The 27,758-nt window shown below is 36.9% G+C and overlaps 1 protein-coding gene across 31 annotated transcripts in view; it reads right to left on the reverse strand.

The window, feature by feature from the left end:
- STAU2 (staufen double-stranded RNA binding protein 2) overlaps nt 1-27,758 on the reverse strand; it is a 311,536-nt gene that overhangs the window by 237,628 nt on the left and 46,150 nt on the right. For all 31 annotated transcript variants that reach the window (XR_009595067.1, XM_060393813.1, XM_060393809.1 and 28 more), the window contains one exon: nt 24,282-24,417. Coding sequence is in view for 30 of the 31 variants with exons in the window: in XM_060393813.1 (XP_060249796.1) it covers nt 24,282-24,417 (136 nt within the window). In the remaining variant the exon portion in view is untranslated. The remainder of the gene's footprint in view (nt 1-24,281; nt 24,418-27,758) is intronic.

Here is a 27,758-nt window from a genome sequence, read left to right on the forward strand (position 1 = left end):
ATTATTATTTTTGTCCAATCTTCCTGTCATTAAATATATATATATGTAAATACATTAATTATAAACATATAATTCTCCAAGCGTGTATTAAGTTAGCTGGCAACCTCATTCTACCTAAGATGCAGAAAAAATTCAAAATGCATGAAGTAAAAAATTATGACATCAAAAAATTCATGAACTAAATAAAGCTCATGAACTTCACACTTGGGCTTCTCAAATGGCTCGGCCGTAAGGAATCTACCCACCAATGCATCCAATGTAGGGGACGTGGGTTCAGTCCCTGGGTCAGGAAGATCCCCTGGAGAAGGAAATGGCAACCCACTCCAGTATTCTCGCCTGGGAAATCCCACGGACAGAGGAGCCTGGTGGACTACAGGGGTAGTCCTTGGCGTCCTGGGGTTGTAAAGAGTTGGACACAATTTAGCAACTAAACAACCTCATACTTATAGGAGCACCTCAGAGCCCAATCCAAAACCTCATTACTCTTACTCGGCTCCTAATTCTAATTATAATATCAGTTTCCAAGACAATAGCAGTTTAAGAACATTAAATTAGCAGGCAAGCACTGTATACACAAGTGCTCTGACATGCAAACAAGAAATAAGGTGACAACCTAACTGTCAAGGGTGATTTATAAAGTAACAAGGTGCTCAAGAAACTGATGTCAACCATAAGGACAAACCATAATTTTATGAGGCTTAGAGTAACACTTGCCATTTATATGATTGAGACTGAGTTAGCATGTAAGATTCTTTATGTTCATAACTGTTAGCATCTTTTTAATTTATTTTTAGTTGGAGGATAAGTACACTGTCGACATTTTTAACATGAAAAACGTATGCCATAACATTTAGAAAATTTTCTCTCCACAATCACTAAAGTAAAAAAAAGTTTAGTTTTCAAAAAAGGGTGAAATCCTCCATGATTTGGAACCCTTGGCTGTCCAAAAACAATTGATTCCCTGAGGTCTGTGGTTAACTGTAACTTTTACCTTCTACTTAGCTCTTTCAAAAGTTGTATGACTACTTTAAACCAACATATCATAAAGTAATCTTTGATATTAACAGAGGGTACCATGTGTTTGGGTTAGTATTCCAATGACTGCACATTAGAATCACCAGGGGAACATTTTTAAACACTGGTGTTCAGATGCCCCAGCCAGAAATTCTGATTTAATTAGTCCAGACAGAGCCTGCAATCAACTGTGTTAAAGCCTTCCAGGAGAGTCTGCCATTCAGTCAGGGTTGGGAACCACTTGGACAAATCATTTCCTGCATGACATCTTTAAGAATTTGTAAGGAGTCTTCAGAGGGATACAGGATGTGGCATTTCGCAAACTTATCTTCAAATCCATTTTTCAAGGAGCACCTGGTAATTCATTAAGATAAATCTTAAGTCTGGAATCAAATTGAGTAACTTTACAAATGTATTAAAGCTCTAATGTGCTTACCAGGGACAGGGAAAGTGAGGGAAGAAAGAAAAAAAAAGGTTCACTTTTATACAGCTATTTTTTATTATATTACAAAAATTCCAAATGAAGATTTTAATTTGAACTAAGAAACTTCACAGTTTATTTAACTAATGCTGACATTAAGTCTGTGACTCAAAAGCATTCATACACCATGAAAGCTAATTCCAAAGGTAAATTCATGCTGCCCTCTAATGGGTCAAGACAAATATTTTTACCTGGACTATGCCAGCAATACCAGTGGTGGATACAATTTTATTATTTCATAAATGGGAGAATTATTTTAAACACTATAGAAAGAAAACAAGATTTCACTTTTGGGTGTAACTGAACTCAAAAGATGAACTATGACTGCCATATTCGTGTTCAAGACTTTTTAAATTACCAATCGTCATCCACTTCTTTTCATCATCCATTTCACCATCCATGTTCATTGCTGTATTTGTCAATGCATGTAAAAGGCAAAATGAAACTGTACACCACCTCTGTGCATTCTGCAATGGTCATCTCTAACTCAGCTTCTCTTCAAATTAAGTCCATGGCAGTGGTCTGCAAACTTAATGCTCATACCTCATGAAAGAATTTTGAAACCTATGTATATATACTCCTCGACATTTTTCATTACATTTAAAATTTTAATTAGCATCTACAATTTTTCATTAGCAGCTGAAATATAAAGGATGAAGTTTCTGGATTATTGTAAATGTTAATATCTCAAAATAAAGGTGCTATGTCACTCCTCTAAATGTACTGAAAAGAATCTGAATATCACAGAAAGCTGACATCTACCCTTATCTACTTCAAAAATACATAAATTCTGTTAAACATATTAGAAGTTTTGCATCAACTTTTTCTTCTTGATCTTCCTTTTATTCTACTCTCCATAGATTTCTATTCTAATGTTACATTTTGTTGCTCACTCTCTCACAAACCTATGCATCAAAAACATGAATATTAATTCAAATTTTTAGAAATTTGTATTGCCTGTGATCATATACATGAACATTTTAAAAATCTGTGGAATTAACCATTACTGCAATTATTATTAGCAGATAAGTAATAGAACATGAATATTATGAATTTTTATAAATAACTTTCTAAACATGTAAAAGCTTAGTAGGCATGCTTCTCAATGAGACAGATAGGGCTTTTTAAAGAAATGTACACTGCTGTATCCAAGGAAGTATTTCTTACCACTAAAAAAGATAGTTTCTCTATTTTATTCTTATTTCAGAGTTTTCTAGGCATAATCACTGACAATTATTCACAAGTAAATCATCCTTGAGTTTTGTTATAGCAAGAATTTTTTCTGTCACAACTTACATTGTGATCTATCATCAAAAATCATTTTTAATGATGTGGCAATTGACAACTTGACTGGCTCCTCTTATAAATTTGCTGAAAGCAGAGAACTAGAAACTGCTTGACTTACAACAGGGTGTGTTACATGTTTACTGAGCTTCCCAGGCGACGCTAGTGGTAAAGAGTCCGCCTGCCAAGCAGGTGACACGGGTTTGATTCCTGGGTCGGGAATACCCCTTAGAGCAGGAAACGGCAAGCCTCTTTCAGTATTCTTGCCTGGAAAATTCTATGGACAGAGAAGCCTAGCAGGTTACAGTTCATGGGGTTCTAAAGAGTCAGTACAACTGAGTGACTAATGCCCCCAAGACACACACACACGTATGTATCTCAAACTTCACATCCTTTACGCTTGGTGGTCAAGTGCATCTGCAATATTCCCCCGATCCTACATTACATCTCAAAGAAAGCACGAGAAAGCTTCTACAAAAAAATACATTATCAAAAAAAAAGTCTAGGAGCAAAATATAATAAACCAAACATGAGTTTAAAATTTTTATAAAGAAGACCCTTCTAACTCTGAAATTGAACCTTTAGTAAAACAACTTTATAACAAGAAAAAATACAAACTGGAACTATAGAATCATTAACAAAAATAATAATGAAAATACTACATAACAGAATCTAAGGGACACCTGTAAAGCAGTGATCAAGGAAACTGCAGAGCTGTCAACAGTTAAGGTATAAAATTGAAAACATTAGAATAAATGGGTTGAATTCAACTCAAGAAGCTTTTCTAAGAGTTAAACACTTGAATTAATTTGGTATCAGAATCCATTTGCTCAAGTTTTTTTTTCATATGTTTATATGTTAGATTGCAATTTCTTTTTCTGTCCTGTCTTGCCAGGATTAGGTATTAATGTTATATTTGTTTTCTAAAGAAAATTAGAAATTCCACTTTCCTCTCTAGCGTTTCTTCTCTATTGTCTAATCAATACAACATTAAAACTATCTAGTCTTTGATAATTTGGGGGATAGAATTCCCCTGTGAAACTACATGGGCCCATTGCTTTTCTATGGGCTTATTAACTTTCTCAATTTTTTTCCAGCGTATGTCGACGTATTTAAGCTTTCTATCTCTAATGGGCCGATTTGGTGCATAATATTTTCCTGGGAAATTATCTATACCATCTAGGTTTTTAAACATACTTTTACAGAAGTCTGCAAAGTAGTGTCTTGTAATTTGTTCAGATTTTTCTCCAATCCCATGGTTATTTTCTTTGTCATTTCTCTCTCTTTTTTCATCTGTTCTTTCTCCCTTTTACCGCCTTGACAGTTAGCTAGTGGCTTGTCTATTTTGTCAATTTTAAAAATCATAGTTTTGATTTATCAATTAGATCTACTTTCCTCTATTCTCTACTTCATTTATTTGTTTTTATCTTCTTTATTTCTTCCTCTGTACTTTCATTTACTTTACTTTTCAAACTGGTTTTTGTTGTTGAGCCATCCTATCCACACAAAAAATATCTTCTCATTCATTTAAGTTTACTTTTATGTCCTTCAAAAGCACTCTAAAGTTTTCCTCATGCATTTTTACACACTTCTTCATAAGTTTATTCATCTCCTCTTTGTTGTTGTTAAAAGTGAAGTTTTCTCAATCATTATATTTGTTTTGTTGTTGTTTCAGGCACTAAGTCGTGTCCAATTCTTTTGAGACCCCTAGGACTGTAGCCTGCCAGGCTCCTCGGTCCATGGGATTTCCCAGGCAAGAATACTGGAGTGGGTTACCATTTCCTTCTCCAGGGGACTCTTCCTGACCCAGGAATCGAACCCAGATCTCCTACATGGGCAGGCGGATTCTTCACCACTGAGCCATCAGGAAGTCTACTTATAAGCCCTTGTATATTTGAAGGCTATTGACTCTAGATATAATTTTATATCATGCTACTTTGCTGAATTCTTGGTTTCAATTATTTTCTAAGCCTTCTGCCTCTAAATCGCTCTCTCTCTCTTCTCTAACTGCACCAACTAATGCCTCTAGGACAGTGCTGAATAGTTCTGGAGATGGTGTGCCTTATTCCATATCTTCATGATAAATAAGTTAAAAGCACTCTAACATATTTTTGAGGTGTATGTGGTAATTGCTGTCATGTCATTTATCGCTCTGAATTATAATCATCTACCCTCTCCCACTAAGTTATAAACTCAAGAGTAAAGGTGACGTCTCACTCATCTTCATGTTCCCCACCATCTTGCTCCTCAAGAGCTCTCACTGACTGACACTGACATATTGAATAAATCAATTTACTAATAAATATATTCCTGTGTCAATGAATCCAGAGAAAGAACATGTCCCCAGACAAGAAGCAGTAACAGAGAAGTGGTTTTAAAATTGGTAGGGGTCACTTCATATCCATTAGGATGACTATTATTAAAAAAAGAAAAAAAAAGCATGGAGAAGATGGAAAAATTAGAACCCTTGCACAGAAACAAATTTGGATGATGTAGATTTTATCTTATAAAGCAGAAACTTCCCTACAAAATATGGGGACTGTTTTGTTCCAGCATGCCATCCCCACCCCTTAACAACTACACTGCACTAAACGTTAGATTTCATACTGTTGCTGTAAGGCACGTCTTAGCCACAGCACCTGGAAGAAGTTCATGCCATTATCACTTTTCCATCTTCAGGCCCTTTCTACAGTTTTTACATCTGGTTATTTAGCCTACTTCTGTCTTTAAGCCTTCTCTTAAAGCATGGCCAACCTTAAGGCTCTTCTTTGTGACTGACTAAATTTGCTTCCATTAATAAACAATTTGAATTAAAACCGTGGAGGAGAAAACTCCCTCTATCAGCCCCTTTCTTTTCTACTCCTGGTACTTACTATCAGAGTTGCAAGAAGCTCACTACTATGGATCAGGTGGCATGGATAAGGAGAACATGTTCCTTGAAGTTGGAACTATTTACCAGGTATGCTGCTCACTGTAATTAAAATGAGTTTTTATAGGCTATCTTGGGAACTTTGCCACCATTTATCATAATCTTTCTATGAGAAAATACATTCAAAGTTTCCAGTCACCAACATAAAAATAAACTCTGGACCATGGCCTATTTTGATGATCACCCAAATCTTGCCCAGAATTTATTAGACACAATATTCCATTTCCAAGAAGTCCTATTATTACATAAACCTCAATTAACATATAACATAAACTCTCATTATTAAAAGTCACAGCACTTGCATTAAAAACTATACTTCAATTTCTAAGTCCAATTCAAGTTAAAAACTTCACAAACCCCTCACTAAATATCATTAAGTGTTAGTCTCTCAGTCATGTCTGACTTTTTGCAACCCCAAGGACTGTAGCCCACCAGCCCCTCTGTCCATGCGACTCTCCAGGCAAGCATACTGGAGAGGGGTCGCCACTCCTTTCTCTAAGGGATATTCCCGACTAAGGGATCGAACCTAGGTCTCCCACATGGAGAGCAGATTCTTTACAGTCTGAGCCACCAGTGAAGTCCCCATAGTTGAAGGAAATATATAAAAAGTGATTATTAATGAGAAACACCAGGCAGATGATGCTGTTTCTCAATTCATAAAGGAATTCTCCAAAACAAAGGAAAAAAAGATTCAGAATTTTCAAATTTCTCAGACTAATACAAGGAACCTATACATATTTTCTTTGCACAATTCTGAAAACTGAAAGCCCCTCATTCACCTGTGACATGCCACCTTAAAAAGAGCTTTGTAAACTGATCTGTCATTTTGCCCAGATACTTCCTTAAAACACAAGTAAATAAATAATATGCTTTGCTGAAGCAAGATTCTGTTCAAATCAACAAGAAGACATCTGTGAGACAATATTGCTTCAAACACAAAGGAAATCAAGTATTGTGCTTGGTTTTCAGAGACTGAACAATAGATTAATAAAATTAGTCTCAACAGAGGATGTGGTTTATTTCCCCTAAACTAGGGTAAAAATTGTTTAAAAATAATAAATTTAGCATTTATCACATTTAAATCATGGTTGCATTTTCCTAAAGAATCATGATGAACTTAAGGGAAAAACAATTATTCTTTTGATGTAATTTCCTTATATTCACATTTATGGAAAATAATACATAAACTTTTAGTATAAAGAACTAAAAAACAGAACTTCCCTCAACATTTAGTGGTTAAGACTCCACGCTTTCAATGCAGGGAGACGGGTTTGACCCCTGGTTGAGGAACTATTAATAAGATCCTGAACGCCACACAGCACAGACAAAAAGCAAAAAGAAGTCAGAAAGGATTTCAAGAGCATTTTCTAAAAAAAGCGACCAAACAAAACTCAAACTAAGGTCAAGCAAGAATTATAAAATGTAACTTTTTAAATGTATGAATTGGCTTTGTTCACTTCTGCTTTTGTTTGGGGACTTTTTTTGGGGGGGGGACATAAAAAATGTTAAACTTGTGTGGCATGAAAACACTTTTTATTTAATAAACATACCAGATCATTTAAACTCTCCTAAACCAATGGCACCCCACTCCAGTACTCTTGCCTGAAAAACCCCATGGACGGAGGAGCCTGGTAGGCTGCAGTCCATGGGGTCGTTAAAAGTTGGACATGACTGAGCGACTTCACTTTCATTTTTCACTTTCATGCACTGGAGAAGGAAATGGCACCCCACTCGTGTTCTTATCTGGAAAATCCCAGTGACGGGGGAGCCTGGTGGGCTTCCATAGGGTTGCACAGAGTCGGACACAACTGAAGCGACTTAGCATGAATCTAGTTATGTGGTGAGCCTTGAGCTTGCCTGCCTGACTGCCTTCAACAGCAGAGCCAAGGAATATGAAGTTCTGGATGTGTATCATGGGAAATTCATTAACAAGTTATTAGTACTTGAATACTAACTCAGTGGCAAGAAAACAGACTAGCCATTTTTTAGGAATGAAAGTGAGAAAGTTGAAAGATCAAAGGCAAAACAGATGGCTATAATGCTATGACAAGGCAGCAGTGGTATGTGCATAAAACTACACAAAAGGCACAGGTGTTCTGAGGCTTGCATTTAAACCCTAAGTTAACAACTGCTGAAGTACACAGCAGTTTTCAAAAGAAATGACTCTGAGCTGCAATGACAGTATTATTCCAAGGCCAACTAAATTCCAACAAACAGCCAAAAGTATGCATATCCGTATTACAGAATCAGCCATGCCTTCTCTGAGTATATACTCAGAAATGATAATAGAATTAGAGTCTTAATTTTTTTTAATTGGATAGAAATGAAACTTTGAAAACCTCTCAAAATAATGTCCTGGAACAAATACATAGTTATTTAAATTATTTTTAAGGAACTAAAAACATTATGGCAAAATAAGGTAATGGGCCATGTATGGGCACGGAATCGTTATTTTAATCCTGAAAACTACCCTATGAGGATGCAAAATTTATTTTCGCCCATTTATAGGTGAGTTAACTGAGAATGAGAATGAACTGAACTGAACTGAAAATCTAGATATAGAATATTTCTATCACCCAGAGAAAAGCACTGGTATCTTGGAAAAGAAATTCCCACTTTTTTTGTCACAACAGATTAGTTTTGCTTTTTCTAAAATGTCACAAAAATAGAATCTTCTGGTATATACACCATGCATCTGGCTTCTTTGGTTCAGCATAATGTTGTCAGGACTCACCCATATTGTGACTTGGATCAGAAGTGCTACTCAGTTCAGTTCAGTCGCTCAGTCGTGTCCGACTCTTTGCAACCCCATGAATCGCAGCACGCCAGGCCTCCCTGTCCATCACCAACTCCCGGAGTTCACTCAAACTCACGTCCATCGAGTCGGCGATGCCATCCAGCCAACTCATCGTCTGTCATCCCCATCTCCTCCTGCCCCCAATCCCTCCCAGCATCAGAGTCTTTTCCAATGAGTCAACTCTTTGCATCAGGTGGCCAAAGTATTAGAGTTTCAGCTTTAGCATCAATCCTTCCAAAGAACATCCTGGACTGATCTCCTTTAGAATGGACTGGGTGGATCTCCTTCCAGTCCAAGGGACTCTCAAGAGTCTTCTCCAACACCACAGTTCAAAACCATCAATTCTTCGGTGCTCAGCTTTCTTCACAGTCCAACTCTCACATCCATACATGACCACTGGAAAAACCAAAGCCTTGACTAGACAGACCTTTGTTGGCAAAGTAATGTCTCTGCTTTTGAATATGCTATCTAGGTTGGTCATAACTTTCCTTCCAAGGAGTAAGTGTCTTTTAATTTCATGGCTGTAGTCACCATCTGCAGTGATTTTGGAGCCCCAAAAAATAATGTCTGACACTGTTTCCCCATCCATTTCCCATGAAGGGATGGGACCAGATACCATGATCTTCACTGTCTGAATGTTGAGCTTTAAGCCAACTTTTTCACTCTCCTCTTTCACTTTCATCGAGAGGCTTTTTAGTTCCTCTTCACTTTCTGCCATAAGGGTGGTATCATCTGCATATCTGAGGTTATTGATATTTCTCCCAGCAATCTTGATTCCAGCTTGTGCTTCCTCCAGCCCAGCGTTTCTCATGATGTACTCTGCATAGAAGTTAAATAAGCAGAGTGACAATATACAGCCTTGACATACTCCTTGTCCTATTTGGAACCAGTTTGTTGTTCCATGTCCAGTTCTAACTGTTGCTTCCTGACCTGCATACAGGTTTCTCAAGAGGCAGGTCAGATGGTCTGGTATTCCCATCTCTTTCAGAATTTTCCACAGTTTATTGTGATCCACACAGTCAAAGGCTTGTAGTATTCCATGCCATGGATATGACAAAATTTAACCATTTACCTGGTGGTGGATATGACCAGTTCAGGGCTATTACAAAGAAAAAATGCTACAAGCATGCATGAACAAGTCTTTGAATAGCCACAAATTTTCTTTCCTCTTAGGTAAATACCAGAGTGGAACTGCTGGATGGCACGTAAGTGTACGTTTAACTAGAGTGACAAACCACAACAGAATGGTCATATCACTAATATTCCCAGCAGTAATTACGAGGGCGCCAGTCATTCCACCCTGATACTTTATTATCAGCCTTTTTGGCTTTCTTTTTAATTGGGGGGGGGGTTGTTTTGGCTGCATGGTCTGTGGGATCTTAGTTCCCCAACCAGGTATTGAACCTGGGCCCACCGCAGTGAGAGCACAGAACCTTAACCACTGGACCTCCAGGAAACTCCTTTCAACCTTTTAAAATTTTAGCTATTTTATGCCACATTTCCCTGATAACTAGTGATTTCAAGCATCTTTTCAGGTGCTTATTAGCCATTCTTTATCTCTTCATTAAAGTGTCTAGTCAAATATTTTGCTCATACTTGTCTTATTGTGTTCGTTTATATCATTCTGGATTCAAATCCTGTCAACATAAGCACTGTAATTTTTTGTTCCAGTATGTCCTGCTTTTTCAAGTTTTTGTTTTAGCCACACCACAGTACATGGGATTTTTAGTTCCCCAACCAGTGACAGAACTTGCGCCCCTGCAGCAGAGGCAAGGGAAACCATAACCATTGGACTGCCAAGGAATTTCCCCGTCACTTCTGCACTTTTTGTTTTTTAAAGGTAAGAGGTGAATTTATTCAGAGAGAAACACACTCCACAGACAAGAGGGCCATCACAGCGTGTGAGTGCAGCAGACTTCTTCCCTCTTAAAACTGTGACTTTGGGGTACTAGAAGTTTTCAGTTTTGATGAAGTTCAATATCTCAATTTTTTTCTTCCATGATTTGTGTTCTTTGTGCTCCAAAGTAACAAAACACTTTATTCTAGAAAGTTTACAGCTTTTTACATGGAGGTCTATGATCTATTTCTAATTAATTTTGTCTATGGTGTGAGGTAAGTGTTGAGGATCACTTTTTCCCATCTGGATACTCAACTGTTTTACCACTGGTTGTTGGAAGGAGTAGACTCTGCCTATTAACACCTTGGCTGAAATTAATTTTGAAAAAAAAAACAAAACAAATTGACCATATGTGGGTATGTTTATTTCTTGACTTTATATTCCAGGGATCAGCAAACTTCTGCACAGGGCCAGATGATAAATATTCTGGGCTTTGCAAGCCATAAAACTTTAGCTATACCTACTCAACTCTGCTAGTGCAGCAAGACACCAGCTACAGAGAAAGCACAAACAAATAATCATGGCTGTGTTCTAATAAAACTTCACTAACAGACCTTAAAATCTGAATTTCATCTAATTTTCATACGTTATAAAATATTACTCTTTGGATTTTTTTTCCTCAACCATTTTAAAATGTAAAAAACATTCTTAGATTGCAAACCATGCAAAAGCAGGCAGGAAAGATTTGGTCCATGGGCCCTAGTTTGCCAACTCTGCTCTATTCTGTTCCACTGATCTACAGTCAGCCTTCATTATCTGGGGGTTACATACACGTCCTTGGATTCAACCAACCATGTGCAGAAAATTTAAAAAAAAAAAAAAAACCACTCCAGAAAGTCCCAAAAAAGCAAAACTTGAATTTACCACACGCCCTAGCAACTATTTATATAGCATTTACATTGTATTAGGGATTATAAGTAATCTAGAGATGATTTAAAGTATGACAGAATGTTCATAAATTATATGCAAATATAAGAAGGACTTGAGCATCACCGGATTATGGTATCTGCAGGGGCTGGGAGTGGGGTTCTAGAACTCATTCCCCATGGATACCTAGGAATGATCATATATTATTCCCCATGCCAATAGTTCACTGTTAGGTTTACAGTAAATTTTGAAGTCAGGTGGTGTGAGCTCTCCAAATTTATTCATCCTTTTCAAAATTGTTTTCACTACTCTAGGTCCTTTGCATCTCCATTTAAATGTTAATTTTATTTTACTATTTCACACAAAAAAAAGCCTGCTAGGGTTTTGATTGAGATTTCATCACATCTTCCTGTTAACTTTAGGAAAATTGCTATCTTAATAATATCAACTGTTCTTTAGCTTGAGCAATATTTTTTCACTATCAGTATACAGATTATGCACATATTTTCTTACATTTAAGCCTGAGTATATGTTTTTATGCTTTTTAAATTTTCTGGCTGTTCTTTACTATTAAACAGAAATACTGTTGATTTTCTTGTATAAAATTAATACTGTAAATTTTTGATCTTGTAACCTGTGATCTTGCTCAAATCCTCTATTTCAGTAGCTTTTGATTTGTGATTTCTTATAATTTTCTACACACATGATCACATGATTTGCAAATAAAGTTTTATTTCTTCTTTTCCAATATTTCCCCCTATTTATTTCTTCTTGTTCCTGAACTTGCTAGAACTCAAGCACAATGTCAAACAGAAGTGAAAATGGTGAGCATCACTGTCTTGTTCTTCATCTTAAAAAATATTCAATCTCTCACCACAACACATGTTAGCTGCAGGTTGTTTAGAGATGTCCTTTATTAGGCTAAGTTCTCTTGCATTCCTAGTTGGATGAGTCTGTATCGTGAATAGTTGCTGACTTTCATCAAATGCTTTTTCTGTGTTTAATAAGGTGCTCATATGGTTTTTCACCTTTATAAATATGGCTAATGCTTTCCTAAGATAAACTCCATTTAATCATGTGTATTGTATGATTTAAATATTGCTGAATTTAAATTGCTAATATTTTGTTAAGAGTGTTTCTATCTGTGATGATGAAGGATACTGATCTCAAGTTTTAAGCTTTTTGACTGGTTTTGTTACAAGACAACACTGGCCTCATAAAATGAATTGGGAAGTGTTCTTTTCCTCTGTTTTCTGAGATACTGTCAGTATTTCCTCCTCAAATGTTGGTAGAAATTATTAGTGAACTCGTTTGCAATTTGACTTTTCTTTCTGGCAAAGTTTCTAAAATAAACTCAACTTCTTTAACAGGGTTATTGAGATTTTTGTAATTGTCTTTAAGTCAGTTTTGGTCATTTGTGCCTTCTTATAAATTTGTACCTAAGTCAGTCAACTCTTCCTTAAAGAGCCAGATAGTAAACATTTTAAGCTTGCAGGGCATATATATATATAGTCTGTCACAACTACTCATGGACATGGCCATGTTCGAATAGAAGTACAGGCAATGAACCTACAGGTCACAGTTTGCCAACCAATGATCTAAGTGACCAAATCTAGAAACAGTCATTCATAAGGTTCCCTTATAATTCTTTTGGTATCAGTAGAATTCCCTCTCTTAGTCCTGATATTGCCAGTAATAATGTGTTCACCATCTCTCTTTTGTTGGTCTAGCTAGAAATTTATAATGTTATAGATCTTTTCCCAGAATTACTTTTTATTTCATTGATTTCACTGAGATTTTTTTTTCAGTTGTTTATCCATTTTCAATTTTATCACCTTTTGCTCCTATTTTTCCCATTTCCTTCTCTGTATTTTGATATTTAATGTGCTCTTCTTTTTCCAGTTTCTTATGGTAGAAACCTAAAGCATTAATTTTGGATCTGTTTTTCCTCATGTAAGCATTTAAAAATATACAATCTCCTCCAAGCACTACTTCAGCTGCACCCACATATTTCAGTGTTTCATTTTTACCTTAATTGAGTTGAAAATACTTCTCTAGTATTCTTTGTGACTTCTCCTTTGACTCATGCATTATTTAGAAATGTGTCATTAAACTTCCAAATATTTATAGAATTTACCAGATATTTTTATGATACTTCTAACTTTTTCCCTTTGTGGTCAGATGACAGAGTTTGTATCATTTCAAGTCTCTTAAATTTACTGAAAATTGTCTAACAGCACAGCATATCCTGTCTTGCTGAACACTGCATGTGCACTTGGAAAAAATGTACCTTCTGCTGTTATTGAAGGAGGGTTTCATAACCCTGGATGACAGTGTTAATGAATTCTATCAATGTCTTAGCTTGAGTTGTCCTAATAACTTACCATTGACTGGGAGGCTTGATCAGGAATTAAATTCTTCACAGTTGTGGAAAGCCAGATGTCCAAGATTAAGGTGCCAACATGGCCAGTTTGTGATGAAAGAGCTCTCTTTCTGGCTTGTAGACAGCCAATTTCTTATGTCCTCACTTAGGGGGAGGGGCAAAGTGCAGAAAGCCAGCTGTCTGCTGCTATCTGTTCTTATAAGGACACTAATTCCACGCTGAGGGCCCCATCATGATCTATCTAGGCTTAATTGCCCTCCAAAGATTCTATCCCCAAATACCATCACTTGGTGGGGTATGAATTTTGAGGGTACATAATTCAGTCCATAGCAGCAGCAGTATGTATTTCTATTTACTTATTCTAAAGCCTGTTAGTAGATGCATGTATATTTAGAACTGTTAAGTCTTCTTGATGATTTTACCCTTTTATCACTGATAATTTTATACCGTGTCATATTCCTTGCTCTGAAGTCTACTTTATCTGATATAGCCTCTCCAGCTTTTTTGTAATTAATGATTGCACAGAATATCACTTCCCATCCTTTTAACCAACCTATGCCTTTATATTTAAGGTTGGTTTCTTTAGATAAAGGTGAACTTACTTACAAAACAGAAACAGACTCACAGACTTAGAGAATGAGTTTATAGTTACAGGGTGGGGATGAAGGATGGAGGGAAGGGATAGTTAGGGAGTTTTGGCTGGACATGTATACACTGCTGTATTTAAAATGGATAACCAACAAGGACCTACTGTATAGCACAGGGAACTCTGCTCAATGTCATGTGGCAGCCTAGATGGGAGGGGCGTTTGGGGGAGAATGGATACATGTATATGTATGGCTGAGCCCCTTCACTGTTCACCTGAAACTCTTACAATATTGTTAATTGGTTATACCCAATAAAATTTTTTTAATTTTTAAAATATTTTTAAATAAAGTAGATTTCTTTATACATCATATAGTTGTATCTCCTGCTGTTTTATACAATCTGACACTCTAACTTTTAACCAGTGTTTTAGACCATTTACATTTATCAATATAATTGGGTTTAGATCTATCACATAGTTCTTTGTTTTCTATTTATGAGTTCAATACTCCTTTTTTCTACCTTTTTTCTGCCTTCTTCTAGATTACAGTTTTTTATGATCCCATTTTATATCCACTATTGTATTCTTAACTATTCTTTTTTTGCCCTGCATCAATACACATCTTTAACTCGCCACAACTTCTCTTCATATCATATCAGTTCATATACAATATAAAAAATATATCCAAGTTTTCTAGATTTTATAGTGAGAGGGTAAATCTAGTCCCAGTTATTTCCTCACAGCCAGAACATAAACCCCCAAAATATTAATAATTTTATTTTTATCCTATACTTGGGGAAACAGATGTTGAGAAACCCTCTTCATATTGCACTTCAAAGAAAAAAGCTATATTTCGATGTCGTAAAATGAAGAGTGTTGCATCTCTTCATTTAGTTTTATTTATTCATTTATTTAGCAATTAGTTTTATTTAAAGGGTTACAATGTACAGTAGTTCCTATTCTTTCTTTTTCTTTCAGTTACTAGTTCTTCTTAATTTTAAATAAGACTGCCTAAGACAAGAGTGTCTGACCCAAATAATTCTTCCTTTACCGTTATCTCCCTGGCTCTCTGATTTCTGGCTTCACTGAATTCCAGTTCATTCTCCCTCATTTTTGCTTTGGTAACCTATTCAAATTCTCTTTTCTGGCTTATGAGAGTTTAATGTTTCTTTATTATGGGTTTAAACTTATTTCCCAAAATGAAAAGCATCCCTAATTTAATTAATATAATGCTATATAAAAATATGAGGAAGTATTGAAAGTTTTGTCTTGCAGTCTTTCAGTTCTACATCTATTCTATGAAGTGATATCTTCATAAAAATCATTTTTAAAAGAAGTATCATTTTGAAAAGTTCTGACATACATTTCATGAATAAAGCATATGATAAAAGAGAAAGAATATATTCAACAAAACAAGAAATATAATACATAAAAGGTAAAATCAGATATAGAATGAATTCCTGCTTTTTACCACTTCATATTTATTTGAGATGGCTGGATGGCATCATCGACTCGATGGACACGAGTTTGAGCAAGCTCTGGGAGTTGATGATAGACAGAGAAGCCTGGTGCTGTAGTCCATGGGGTTGCAAAGAGTCGGACATGACTGAGTGACTGAACTGAACTGATTTATTTCACTTATCCAAGAGGCTTTAGAATTATGTACTTAGCTAAATTTTTCTGATTAGGTTGAACTATACAAAACTGTAATATTTACAGGCCAAAGCAAGGTCAAAACTGGCAATTTTATATAATTTAACCTCTCACTAATCAATAAACACAAGCCTTGGAGTATTAACCAAAGAGAACTTAAGTCTGTATGCTGCTTTATCAGTACACAAGCGCCATCTAGTGGCAGAAAGCAAAATTGTAGCTCTGTACTTAATACTGCTACAAACATTCAATTTCTCAACTGTTCTACTTCCCAACATACTTTTGAGAAAAGCATTACAAACGGGTAAAGAACACTTAGATTAATAGTTTAAACAGGCTCAAAATACCTAGTAGGCCAACATCATAATAATCAGCAGCTAGTCATCAGCCTATAAACATAAACTTTGAAATGTAATTAAAAAGCTAGTAAAGTAATGCTCAAAATTCTCCAAGCCAGGCTTCAGCAATACACGAACTGCGAACTTCCAGATGTTCAAGCTAGTTTTAGAAAAGGCAGAAGGACCAGAGATCAAATTGCCAAGATCCGCTGGATCATCAAAAAAGCAAGAGAATTCCAGAAAAGCATCTATTTCTGCTTTATTGACTATGCCAAAGCCTTTAACTGTGTGGATCATGATAAACTGTGGAAAATTCTGAAAGAGATGGGAATACAGACCACCTGACCTGCCGCCTGAGAAACCTCTATGCAGGTCAGGAAGCAACAGTTAGAACTGGACATGGAACAACAAACTGGTTCCAAATAGGACAAGGAGTATGTCAAGGCTGTATATTGTCACTCTGCTTATTTAACTTCTATGCAGAGTACATCATGAGAAACACTGGGCTGGAAGAAGCACAAACTGGAATCAAGATTGCTGGGAGAAATATCAATAACCTCAGATATGCAGATGACACCACCCTAATGGCAGAAAGTGAAGAGGAACGAAAAAGCCTCTCGATGAAAGTGAAACAGGAGAGTGAAAAAGTTGGCTTAAAGTTCAACATTCAGAAAATGAAGATCATGGCATTTGGTCCCATCACTTCATGGCAAATAGATGGGGAAACAGTGGAAACAGTGTCAGACTTTATTTATCTGGGCTCCAAAATCACTGCAGATGGCGACTACAGCCATGAAATTAAAAGACGCTTACTCCCTGGAAGGAAAGTTATGACCAACCTAGATAGCATATTGAAATACAGAGATATTACCTTGCCAACAAAGGTCCGTCTTGTCAAGGCTTTGGTTTTTCCAGTGGTCATGTATGGTTGTGAGAGTTGGACTGTGAAGAAAGCTGAGCGCCAAAGAATTGATGCTTTTGAACTGTGGTGTTGGAGAAGACTCTTGAGAGTCCTTTGGACTGCAAGGAGATCCAACCAGTCCATCCTAAAGGAGATCAGTCCTGGGTGTTCATTGGAAGGACTGATGCTGAAACTGAAACTCCAGTACTTTGGCCACCTGATGCAAAGAGTTGACTCACTGGAAAAGACTTTGATGTTGGGAGGGATTGGGGGCAGGAGGAGAAGCGGACAACAGAGGATGAGATGGTTGGATGGCATCACCGACTCAATGGACGTGAGTTTGAGCAAACTCCGGGAGTTGGTGATGGACAGGGAGGCCTGGCATGCTGCAGTTCATGGGGTCGCAAAGAGTCGGACACGACTGAGCAACTGAACTGAACTGTAAAATCTAGTTATTTCCAGTTTTACTGATAATTAACACAATGAAATTAAATCAGCTCAGATGCTTCAGAAAATCTGTTTCACCTATCAAATTTCTACTAACAGCCATAGATGTCCACAAAGTTCTAAGTCTCACAGATTTATCTCCCAGGGAAAATGGGAGACCATGAAGCCTCAAGCAGTACCTGGATCTGCCTATAGGGACACGTTTAACTGGCTGTGACTCATACTACACATGCTAAGAGAAAGCAACTATTCTAACCTAGCTACTGGTGACTGGATCAGGACCTGGACACATCGGCCAAAAGCATCCAAATACTGTCTTGACACCAATCACACCAAGCACACCTGACGGCAAGGGGAGCTTGGCACAGGAGCATGCCATGCAATCGTTCTAAATGGAACGGCAGCAATCCAGTATAACCAAACCCTTTGAGGAAAGGCGTCTACATACTAGATGAACGAGTAATAGACGTGTCACTCAAACTTAGGCTGTATCCTAAACAATGCCATTTTATCCAAGATAATATTACACATCCCTATTATGGAAGCCCTAGACCCTAAAACTCCTCTTTCCTTATGTACTCCCAACAAACCCTCAATGCCAAAGATAAATCTTCAAATGCCCTTCACTGAGGCTTTAAAGAGTGATAAAATGGACTCTTTATAAGGATCTCATATTCAGTTGAAACTGAACATAGTCAAAACCGAATTCCTCATCTCTCCAAAGGTCTACTCCAACTCCTCTCATTGTGAACACTATTACAACATATGTGAAAGTCACCCTTCATGGCCTCTATCATTCAATCCCCACATCTGCCTCCTAAATATCTAGACACTGTTCCCTCTTCTCCATCTTCACTTTCAGGTTCTCATCACATTAAGCATGAATCACAGCATCCTTGTAATGCATCTTCTCCCTTAAATTTTAAGCCTATCCAAATTATTTCCCATATAGTGCAAAAGCAGTATTTCCAAGACAGATATACAATTATTTTATCTCTCAACTTAAAATCCTTTCAAGGCTCCCAATCAACTCCAGGATAACCTCTAAACCTCTTGGCATGCCACCTGAGGACATCCAGATTAGCGACCTGCCTGAACTTCAGCCTCTTAATTCCATTCAAACCAAACTGCTTGCAAGTCCATGAATAAACTAAACTTCTCAAGATTCCTTGCCCTTGTTCCCAAAATCTAGATTGCTTTCTTTAATCTTCTTCAGCTGGCTGATGCCTTACTAACTTCGAAGATGCAGTTCAAGTGTCAATTCCTTCTGGCAGGCTTCTTTAATTCCCCAATCTGAGTGAGGTGCTCATTCTCAATGTTTCCATAGCGGTCTATGGAGACATCTATCACTCTGTTAGTTCCTTTTCTCTGTCTTCCTCCTCTAGCCGACTAGAGTCTACCATATTGTCTTTCAACAAATTATTTACTCTAACACAACGTGTGGCAAAGAGGAGTCATCAGACAAATGTTTGCTGAATGAGTGCAATCTCGCAAAAGAGGAGAGTAAGGGAGGTCTAGGGCCTTGCCCAAGATCGTATGATCGAAGGCATCAGATCAAGGACTTGAACCAAATACTCTGACTATAATGGAAATAATTTTCCCTCTGAATCTTTGCCTTCAGGGAGCAACTCTATAAAATAACTGTGCTCTGAAGAGCAGTTTGATGGGACTAAACCCTGTTTCTCTAGGTTGACAAGTTCTGGGATGAACAGATTACCTGGAACTTTTCTAAGAGTTATCCACAAACAAAAAAAAATGTGCTCCTCCTCTAGTACAAGCCTAAAGGCTACGTGGCCTGTGAGGTGTAGCAAATGGAAGACAGTGTTTCTGAAAATCAAGTCAAGCAGAGGAAAGATGAGACAAGAGCTAGAAAGACAGAAACGGAAAATGAGGAACAGCAACGTGAAAGCCCTACAGTTTACCATGCCTGAAGATTTCCCCAAGAGACTTCCAGCTACACATAGAGAAATTCCCATGTTCAGCCTATACAGTTTGAGTTGTGGCCCTTTGACTATCTCCATCAGTAGACCAGGCGGCTTTCTGGCCATTAGTCCTGCAATAAGGCTTTTTTAATCTGTGAATACAAAAAAACTAATCAACTATTTGCAGGAGGCCTGATTTCAGCCATTCTATTCCTTGAGATAATGTCTGTAAGTCTTTATTACAAAAATATAAACAAAAGCATAAAATGTTCAGCAATCTTACATCTTGTACTGTCATATAAACTTCTGTGTACATTCAACTTCATATCTGTCAGTTAACACTACCCCAAATGAGAAAGAAAAAGATGTTCCAGATGTATTCATTTTCAAACATCTTGGGTACATTAGACGGAGACCCAGGTATTTCAGAATTCGAGCTGTATACAGAGTTTGCTCATGGATAAATCCTTTTACCCCAATCAACATAAAATGAGGCAGGCTGGGGGAGGGAGACTTTTTTATGAGCTCCTGTTTAGGCCTTTGAATAAGTTCAAGTGAGAAACCTCACCAGAAAAGAATTTTTTTTCAAAAAAAAGGCATGAGTAATATCTAATTATTAAATACTATTATTTTAAACAGAAAATGAAGAGACCTTTTCAAAACTCCCTCTAAATGACACCTGCCTCTTCGACTTCTTAACCTTTCAGAACCTTTAGTAAAAAGCTACGAATTCATCTGGAGTCTGACAAAGAGAAGAGCGTCTCCTCTGACCTTTGGTTCCAAATTCCCTGTCACACACGCAGGTGTCGTCACCTGCAAATTAAGATCATATATGAAACCCTAACGTTAACAGCCTAATGAGTAATGAGTAGGTTTGCCCTTCTGTGAGCAGAGAGGGTTTAGGTTGAAACATGGTTTGGTTGTTTACCAGTACTTCCTTATTTTCTTTTTACCCTTTTTATGATCTGCAGAAAATTCTAAAGACTCTTCAAAAATCTGAAGGAAGAGTCCACTTGATCCATTAAATGGGAACTGCCTAAGGCATAACTGTTTGGAGAAGTCATTAAAAAATTCTCACAGCCTCATGACAACCATGGAATCAGACCTTGAAACCAGAAATTGCCAAGAAAGGAAAAATGACAATGTTCTTAAGGTGGCACTAGTGGTAAAGAACCAGCCTGCCAAGGCAGGAGACATAAGAGACGCAGGTTCGATCCCTGGGGTCGGGAAGATCCCCTGCAGAAGGGCACGGCAACCCACTCCAGTATTCTTGCCTGGAAAAATCCCATGGACAGAGGAGCCTGGAAGGCTACAGTCCAAAGGATCGCAGTCGGACATGACTGAAGCGACTCAGCACAAATGCAGGCACTCTCTTAACAGAAAATCTATAACTGGAAAAAATCAAGCCAAACCACCTGTCCACAATGCAGAAGGCCTGGGTTCGATTCCTGGGTTAGGAAGATCCCTTGGAGAAGAAAATGGCAACCCACTACAATATTCTTGCCTGGAGAACTCCATGGAGAGGGGAGCCTGGTGGGCCACGGTCCATGGGGTCATAAGAGTCAGAAACAGCTTAGCAACTAAACCACCTGACTCCTGTCACATGCTCAGAGCCCCACTCCTCTCCTCCAGGCCCAGGCCGGTCCAGCCACACTGGGCTCCTGGGGGCGGCATCGAGGCACCCGGCTCTGTACTGCTGTCTCTTCTGCCTCAAAGCTCTCCCCTCTACCACAGCATTCGCACTGCTTATTCCCTCTGCTCCGGGGCCTTGATCAAAACAGCCACCTCACCTAAGACAGAAACTACTGGCTGGTTTTTCCATTGCTTTAGCATTAGACTGCTTTCATTTAAAAGTAGTAAGTTCACTAATCAAACACTTTACTTCAAATAAAGGACTACAGATAGCAAAATACATTAAGCTTTAAATATAATATTCTCTTGATTATTCAGTATAGTACTTTAAAAGAAAAGTATAAGTATAAAATTGACAAGGTGTTCCTATCTCAGGTGATCAAACCTATCTGTTGTGCACAAGTAGGCAAGTGGTTGTATTTATATTCGGTAACCTCAGACTGATGAGAAAGGCAAGGGTATGTAACAGAAAAAAGGGAAGCAAAGCAACCAAAAGAGAAACGGTACGTCTCTCCTGCTTCCCATGCAGCGGGGACGCCAAGTTGAGGGCTGGTATGCTCCAGTTAGACAGAAGAGGATGAGAATGGAGCAACATCCAAAGGAGACAAGGAGAGCTAAGAGCTTAGTCCAAAAGGGCAAGAGGAAGATGGTCAATACTCTCGGACAGCATTACCTGAGGGGAAAAGATGGACTACAAGTCACCAACTGCAGGTTTCAGCAGGCAGACAAGAGAGGAATCAGCTACTTGGTGGACAAGAGACTTCACACCACAAAGACCACATGAGCCAGCACTAAGAGGGGGATGGGGAGAGAGGCACCCTCCCTTCTCACCAGGACAATAAAGTAAATCCCCACCCCAGGTACACTGGAGAGGAAAGAGAAAGGGGCAGAAGTTTTTCTTAGAGAACTTGAACAACAAAATTTAAATGGGCCATTTCAATTTGAGTAGGTCTGAATCTTGAATGGTAATTTTTCCACTACCAAGCAAGACACCAGAAAGTATTAGATTATCTATTGATAATAACTTCGCCTATCTGAATGGTAATAATTTGTCAGCAAACATACAAAATGCTTTTAAAAGCAACAACATCCCAACACTAAAAGGAATGATAATTATGTGACTGGAGAGAGGTTAGAAGCTAACACTACAATGGCACCCATACTGCTATATAAATGCATCAAAGCAGTGTTCTCTATACCTTAAGCTTACACAGCATTGTACGTCAATTATGCCTCAATTAAAAAAATTTTTAAGCATCAACAAATATCTGATCAAACATGAGAAAGAATTCCTTAGGCATAGAAGCAGTGGGAGAAATCACACCAAAAATTTTATAGATTATGCTGTATAACATTTAAAACTGGAGTATATTAAAAAACAAAACTAAAAAGGCCAATTTTTAAAAAACAGGAAAATCAAACAAATATTCTTAATGCTAATATCCTCAACACACAAACATCTGAAGACAGATTAAGCAATGCAATCAAAATTAGCTGATTAAAATGGACAAGTAACTAATAAATATTTATTTAAAAAACTGTTGAGCCTAACAGGTTATCAATAAAACCAAAAAATTTAAACATACCACTTTTTAACTATCAAGACTGTGTTTTAAGCTCAATGCTGTCAGAATACTATGAAATATGCTATAAGAAATTGGTATAAACTTTAATGTAATTGGGTAATATATTATTCTTTTTAACCCAATACTCCCCTTACTGTAATCTATCTTAAAGAAATAATCAATAATGTAAACCAAAACTTGCATATAAAGATTTTTTTACTGAAACATCATTTATAATTGTCAAAAAAGAGGGAGGAACAATCTAGATGATCAAAAACAGGTGTTTTTTAATATACTTATCAAGTATTCCTTGTTTACACTTAACTAAATATTTGTAAAGTATACCTCAGCCATATGAATATAGCCATCAAAAATGTTTTTCAAAGGTCAAAGATATGAAAAATGATACCTCTATTAAGTGAAAAGAAGGTGTAATACTCCATGTTCAAAATGAAAAATGATATATTCATACAAAGAACATTATTCAGCAATTTAAAAAATGGTAGAACCTAGGTAAAAGTAACATGGATGAATCCCAAAAATCAAAAAATAAAAACAAACAAAACAAGAAAACCATTATATGAAGTGAAAAAAGCCAGACACAAAGAATAAATGCTGTAGGAGTCTATCTATGGAAGTTCAAGGACAGGCAAAACTAATCTATGGAGATGGAAGAGTGGTTATTACTTCTGGGAGGAGGAGTACCAAGTGTAAATAGGTGTGAGGAAACTCTCAGGGGGATGGAAATGTTCGGAGCTTGATAAGTGATGATCACATGAGGACACACAGATATGAAAGGTCATCAAATAAACTATAAATACATAGGTCCATAAATAATAAAGTCACCAAGATGTACATTTAAGACTCGTGCATTTTACTGTTCCTATATTATACTTCCATAAACTAAGACAGAATTGCATATAAAGGATAAATTATATTTGGTTAAATATATTTACATGAAAAGAAGAATGTAAAGCACATCAAAATATTAAAGGTGCTTAATTCTAGGTTTGCAAATTATTTGTATTTTTAACTTTCTGCATTTTCCACATTCTCTACAATGAGCCATATGATTTTTATAAATGATCAGGAAAAAATTAAAACCCTGAGATTTTTTTTTACAGAGTTCTGCCACATGTGCAAAAGAAAATTCTGTTACACTTAAAACTATTCCAAAATTATTCAATGTGCATAAACACTTAGTAAATCCTCCTAACAACTTTCCAGTAAGTTATAAACAGTCATGTTTATAATGTATTCAGACAAATTAAGAAAAGTACTAATTAAGCTAAAAGCATCTGCTTGCTGAAAAAATGAGCGAGACAACTGAGAATTCCACACCACACTGTGAAACAACTTTAAAACGTGGTCCTGCCTGCAGCAAACGTAGGGCTTTCACGAGCGCCTGTAAAAGTTATTTTTTTTAATGTATTACTTAATTCTTTATAAGCCTGATATATCTATATTCCATGAAAAATACCCCAAGTCAACTTTCTTTACAACAAAAATACCTTTTGAGTTTCAAAAACTTTGATAATATGCATAAAATAATAAATAAGAACAAAACCAAAGAAGACATACAAACCTCTGATTGTACATGCCCCGAAAGTTGTAATTAGCTCTATAATTGGGGAAAGGCTTTGGGTCTAATGGCCTGTAGATGGCAGGCTCTCCCCTTTTCATAGCAAGCCCATTCAGTTCCACAGTTGGAGTGATACTACCTGTTTAAAAGAAATATTAAAGGCACAGAAGTGAAATATTTCCATAATAAATCATCCAGTCTATATTTATTTTACATATAACTAGCACAGAAGGGTGGATGGCCCCTTGTTTGATTTGTCTAAGGAGGCGCATAAACAAGCTGCATAAACAGGAAAGTCATTTCTAATGAAATCTCTTCAGGGTTTTTGCAACATTTTCTGTATAGTAATGATCAAAAATTGAACTTTACAGTTACACTATTTCAAAAGAAGAGAAACAAAACATTCATAAGTCACTTAGTTTGTACATCATAAAACCAGTGAACTTGACAGTTACTTCCTCCAGAAAGCTTATGATTTTTAATCATTAAAAGCATTATCATCTGTGAATATTTTTATTTATATTTTGATCATCAAGCAACTAAAATTAGCAAAAAATACAGGGTCATCAGTAATTCTTGCACTTATCTAGTGAAAATAAATTTTTCTACAACAATAGGAAAATAGTAAATAAAACAATGCTTTGTGAATAATCTTTAAAGATACTGAAGCATTTATGGATGAAGTGACATATCTGAGATTTATTTCAAAATAATTCAGAGGACAGAGAGATGAGAAGTAAGATGGGATGTGTAGGTAACTGTTGAACCTGACGATAAGTACAGAGATGTTCATTGTCTTATTCTTTCCACTTTTATAAGTTTGAAAAATCCCATAATAATTCACAAATAATGTACAACTATTATGTCAACTATAAGTAGCAAAAAAGGTTATTTAGTTAAAAATATATACATATATGTTCCACATGTTGTTGTTCAGTCACTAAGTCACGTCCAACTCTTTGCAACCCCCTGGGCTGCAGCACACATTATAACAAATCACAAAAATGAACCTAAAGCCTTAACAGAAAGTAAAATGTATTTCCAGTCTAATTCTGCATTATTTCATTTGAATTATGCCTTCTGCAGGCTTCCCCTATAGCTCAGCTGGTAAAGAATTTGCCTGCAATGTGGGAGACCTCGTTTTGGAAGATCCCCTGGAGAAGGGCATAGCAACCCATTCCAGTATTCTTGCCTGGAAAATCCCCATGGACAGGATCCTGGCGGGCTACAGTCCATGGGGCTGCACAGAGTTGGACACAACTGAGCAACCTAAGCATAGCACAGCATGCCTTCTGCATCATACATTTAAGACTCCATTCATCACTAACAAAAATGGGTCCACTTATTGCAGAAGAGAAACTGGGGCACAGTATCAGCCAAGGGGTGGTAGAACCTGACACAAATGCACAACTGGCAGCCAGGCCAAAAGCAAGCCATCAAGAGTCATAAGCTGCTAGTTTTATGTCTCATTTCTAAAGAATTCACATGAAACCACGGAAGAGTATAATAAGAACATGAACTAAGAAAAAAGAATAAAGGAGGTGGGAGGACAAAGGAGGAGGCAGAAAAAGGATAAGAAAAAGTTAACATATTAAATAAATCCAATTAGTCCAAACCCAAATTTAATGCACACACTCAGAGTAGAGGAAGAGTACGTCAAGCACAAAGGGATTCTCTTCTCCTTGTTTTTTACAGTATTTTACCAGGGTATAAGTAAAATGCACAAACCTTGAACATACAGCTCCATGAAATATCATCTATGTAAATATACATATAACCACCACTCAGATTAAGATCTGAACATTTCCATCACCCAGAAAGAAATACCCAGTCAAAACCCACCTCCCCACCTTACCTGTTCTGACTCCTGCCATCATAGATTAGTTTTGCCTGTTCTTCAAATCTGAATGTTTATTAGTTTGTCTTGTTTCTTTCCTTCAAAATAAGGCTTTGTTGAACATCACTATTTCAGACTTTGTCACTGAATAATATTCTGCTCAGTTTATCTAACCTGCTATTGACGGAATATTTGGGTTGTTTTCAGTTTGAGGCTATTAAGTATAAAACCACTTCGAACATTTTTCAAGAAGTCTCTTGGCAGACACGTACACTCTTTTTAGTTGGGTATACATCTAGTAGTGAAATGGCTACCTCACAAAGTAGGCGTATGTTTAACTTTATTAGAAACTGCCGAACAGTCTTCCAAAGATGTTTTAACCCCAAAGAGCCATGAACGCCTTTAGAAGTTTAGACTTTTCTTATTTCAGAAAGATTTAATAATTAACAGACTAATCACCTGTATAATTTATGTCATTATGAATTCTTTGCAACAATCATACAGACACAAACAGCATAAAGTTCAAAGGAGAAAAATAGACGGAAAAAAAAAGAAGCTTGAAAGACCTCATCCTTAAGTGTGACCATAAACAGAAAACTAATATTTTTGAAAACGACCAGTGAAATGATTTTAATCCACTGGCAGGATACAGCATGTCTGCCACCCACACCAAAATTATATTTTAAACTAAGTAAAAGTACTGTATTCATATTATTTAAATAAAGAAATAATCCCATGTGAATTCCTCACTTGAAAGTAAGGCTACAGTACATTATCTCCACAGAAATGCTAGAAACTGGTGCTGTGAAGTAGAGGAGAAAGGAAACACAAGCACAAACCATCCAGAAAAGGTCCCAACTCCTTTGGAGCAAGGGACTCCATCTGCTTCCTACAGAACAAGACTGACATCTCTACATGTGAACAACTTTTGATATTGGATTGGCCAAACATTTTGTTCAGGTTTTTCCATATGATGTTATGAGAAAACTCAAACTTTTTGGCCAGCCCAATACTTACACAGTAACGCTCTCACAGAAAACATTTAAAGAATAATCAAACTATGAGCTGCCTCTAGGAACTGTCAAGTAGTACCACTGTATTCAACATGTGTGGGTTAGACCGAAGTTGCATAAAGATGACCATTACATAGAAATCCTCATATATTTTACGGCTATAAAGTTGACATTGTAAACACATCATCAGCTTTTAGTGGTTTTTAGATACACCAAAGGAAATTTCTACATTTACCAATGACAAACATAAATACATAAAAGTACATAACAACAATTGCGGATTCCTATTATGAGACAGATTTAAAAGATGCCACAACTAGTTCTCAAAGAGCAACACGTTGCTAACATTTAAAGGAACAACTTCATAGGAAGTTAGGAAAGTCCCTGGAACATATAACACTAGCTACTCAATAAATATTTGCTAAAAGAATGAATTGATTAGTCAGTCAGTCAGGGCTCCTAAAAAAATGACTGTAACCAGGGAAAAGAAAATGTAAGATGACCTAGAGACAACTTCTACTGCCAGAAAGCAATGCCCAAAGAATGAGGAGGAACTATCTGAAGGACACAGGAGTCAACCTGAGGGGCCATACCACTAGCCAAGCCTGGGACAATTTGAGCATCAAAATA

Source organism: Ovis aries, chromosome 9, assembly GCF_016772045.2.
Source record: "Ovis aries strain OAR_USU_Benz2616 breed Rambouillet chromosome 9, ARS-UI_Ramb_v3.0, whole genome shotgun sequence".
NCBI classification, from domain to species: Eukaryota; Metazoa; Chordata; class Mammalia; order Artiodactyla; family Bovidae; genus Ovis; species Ovis aries.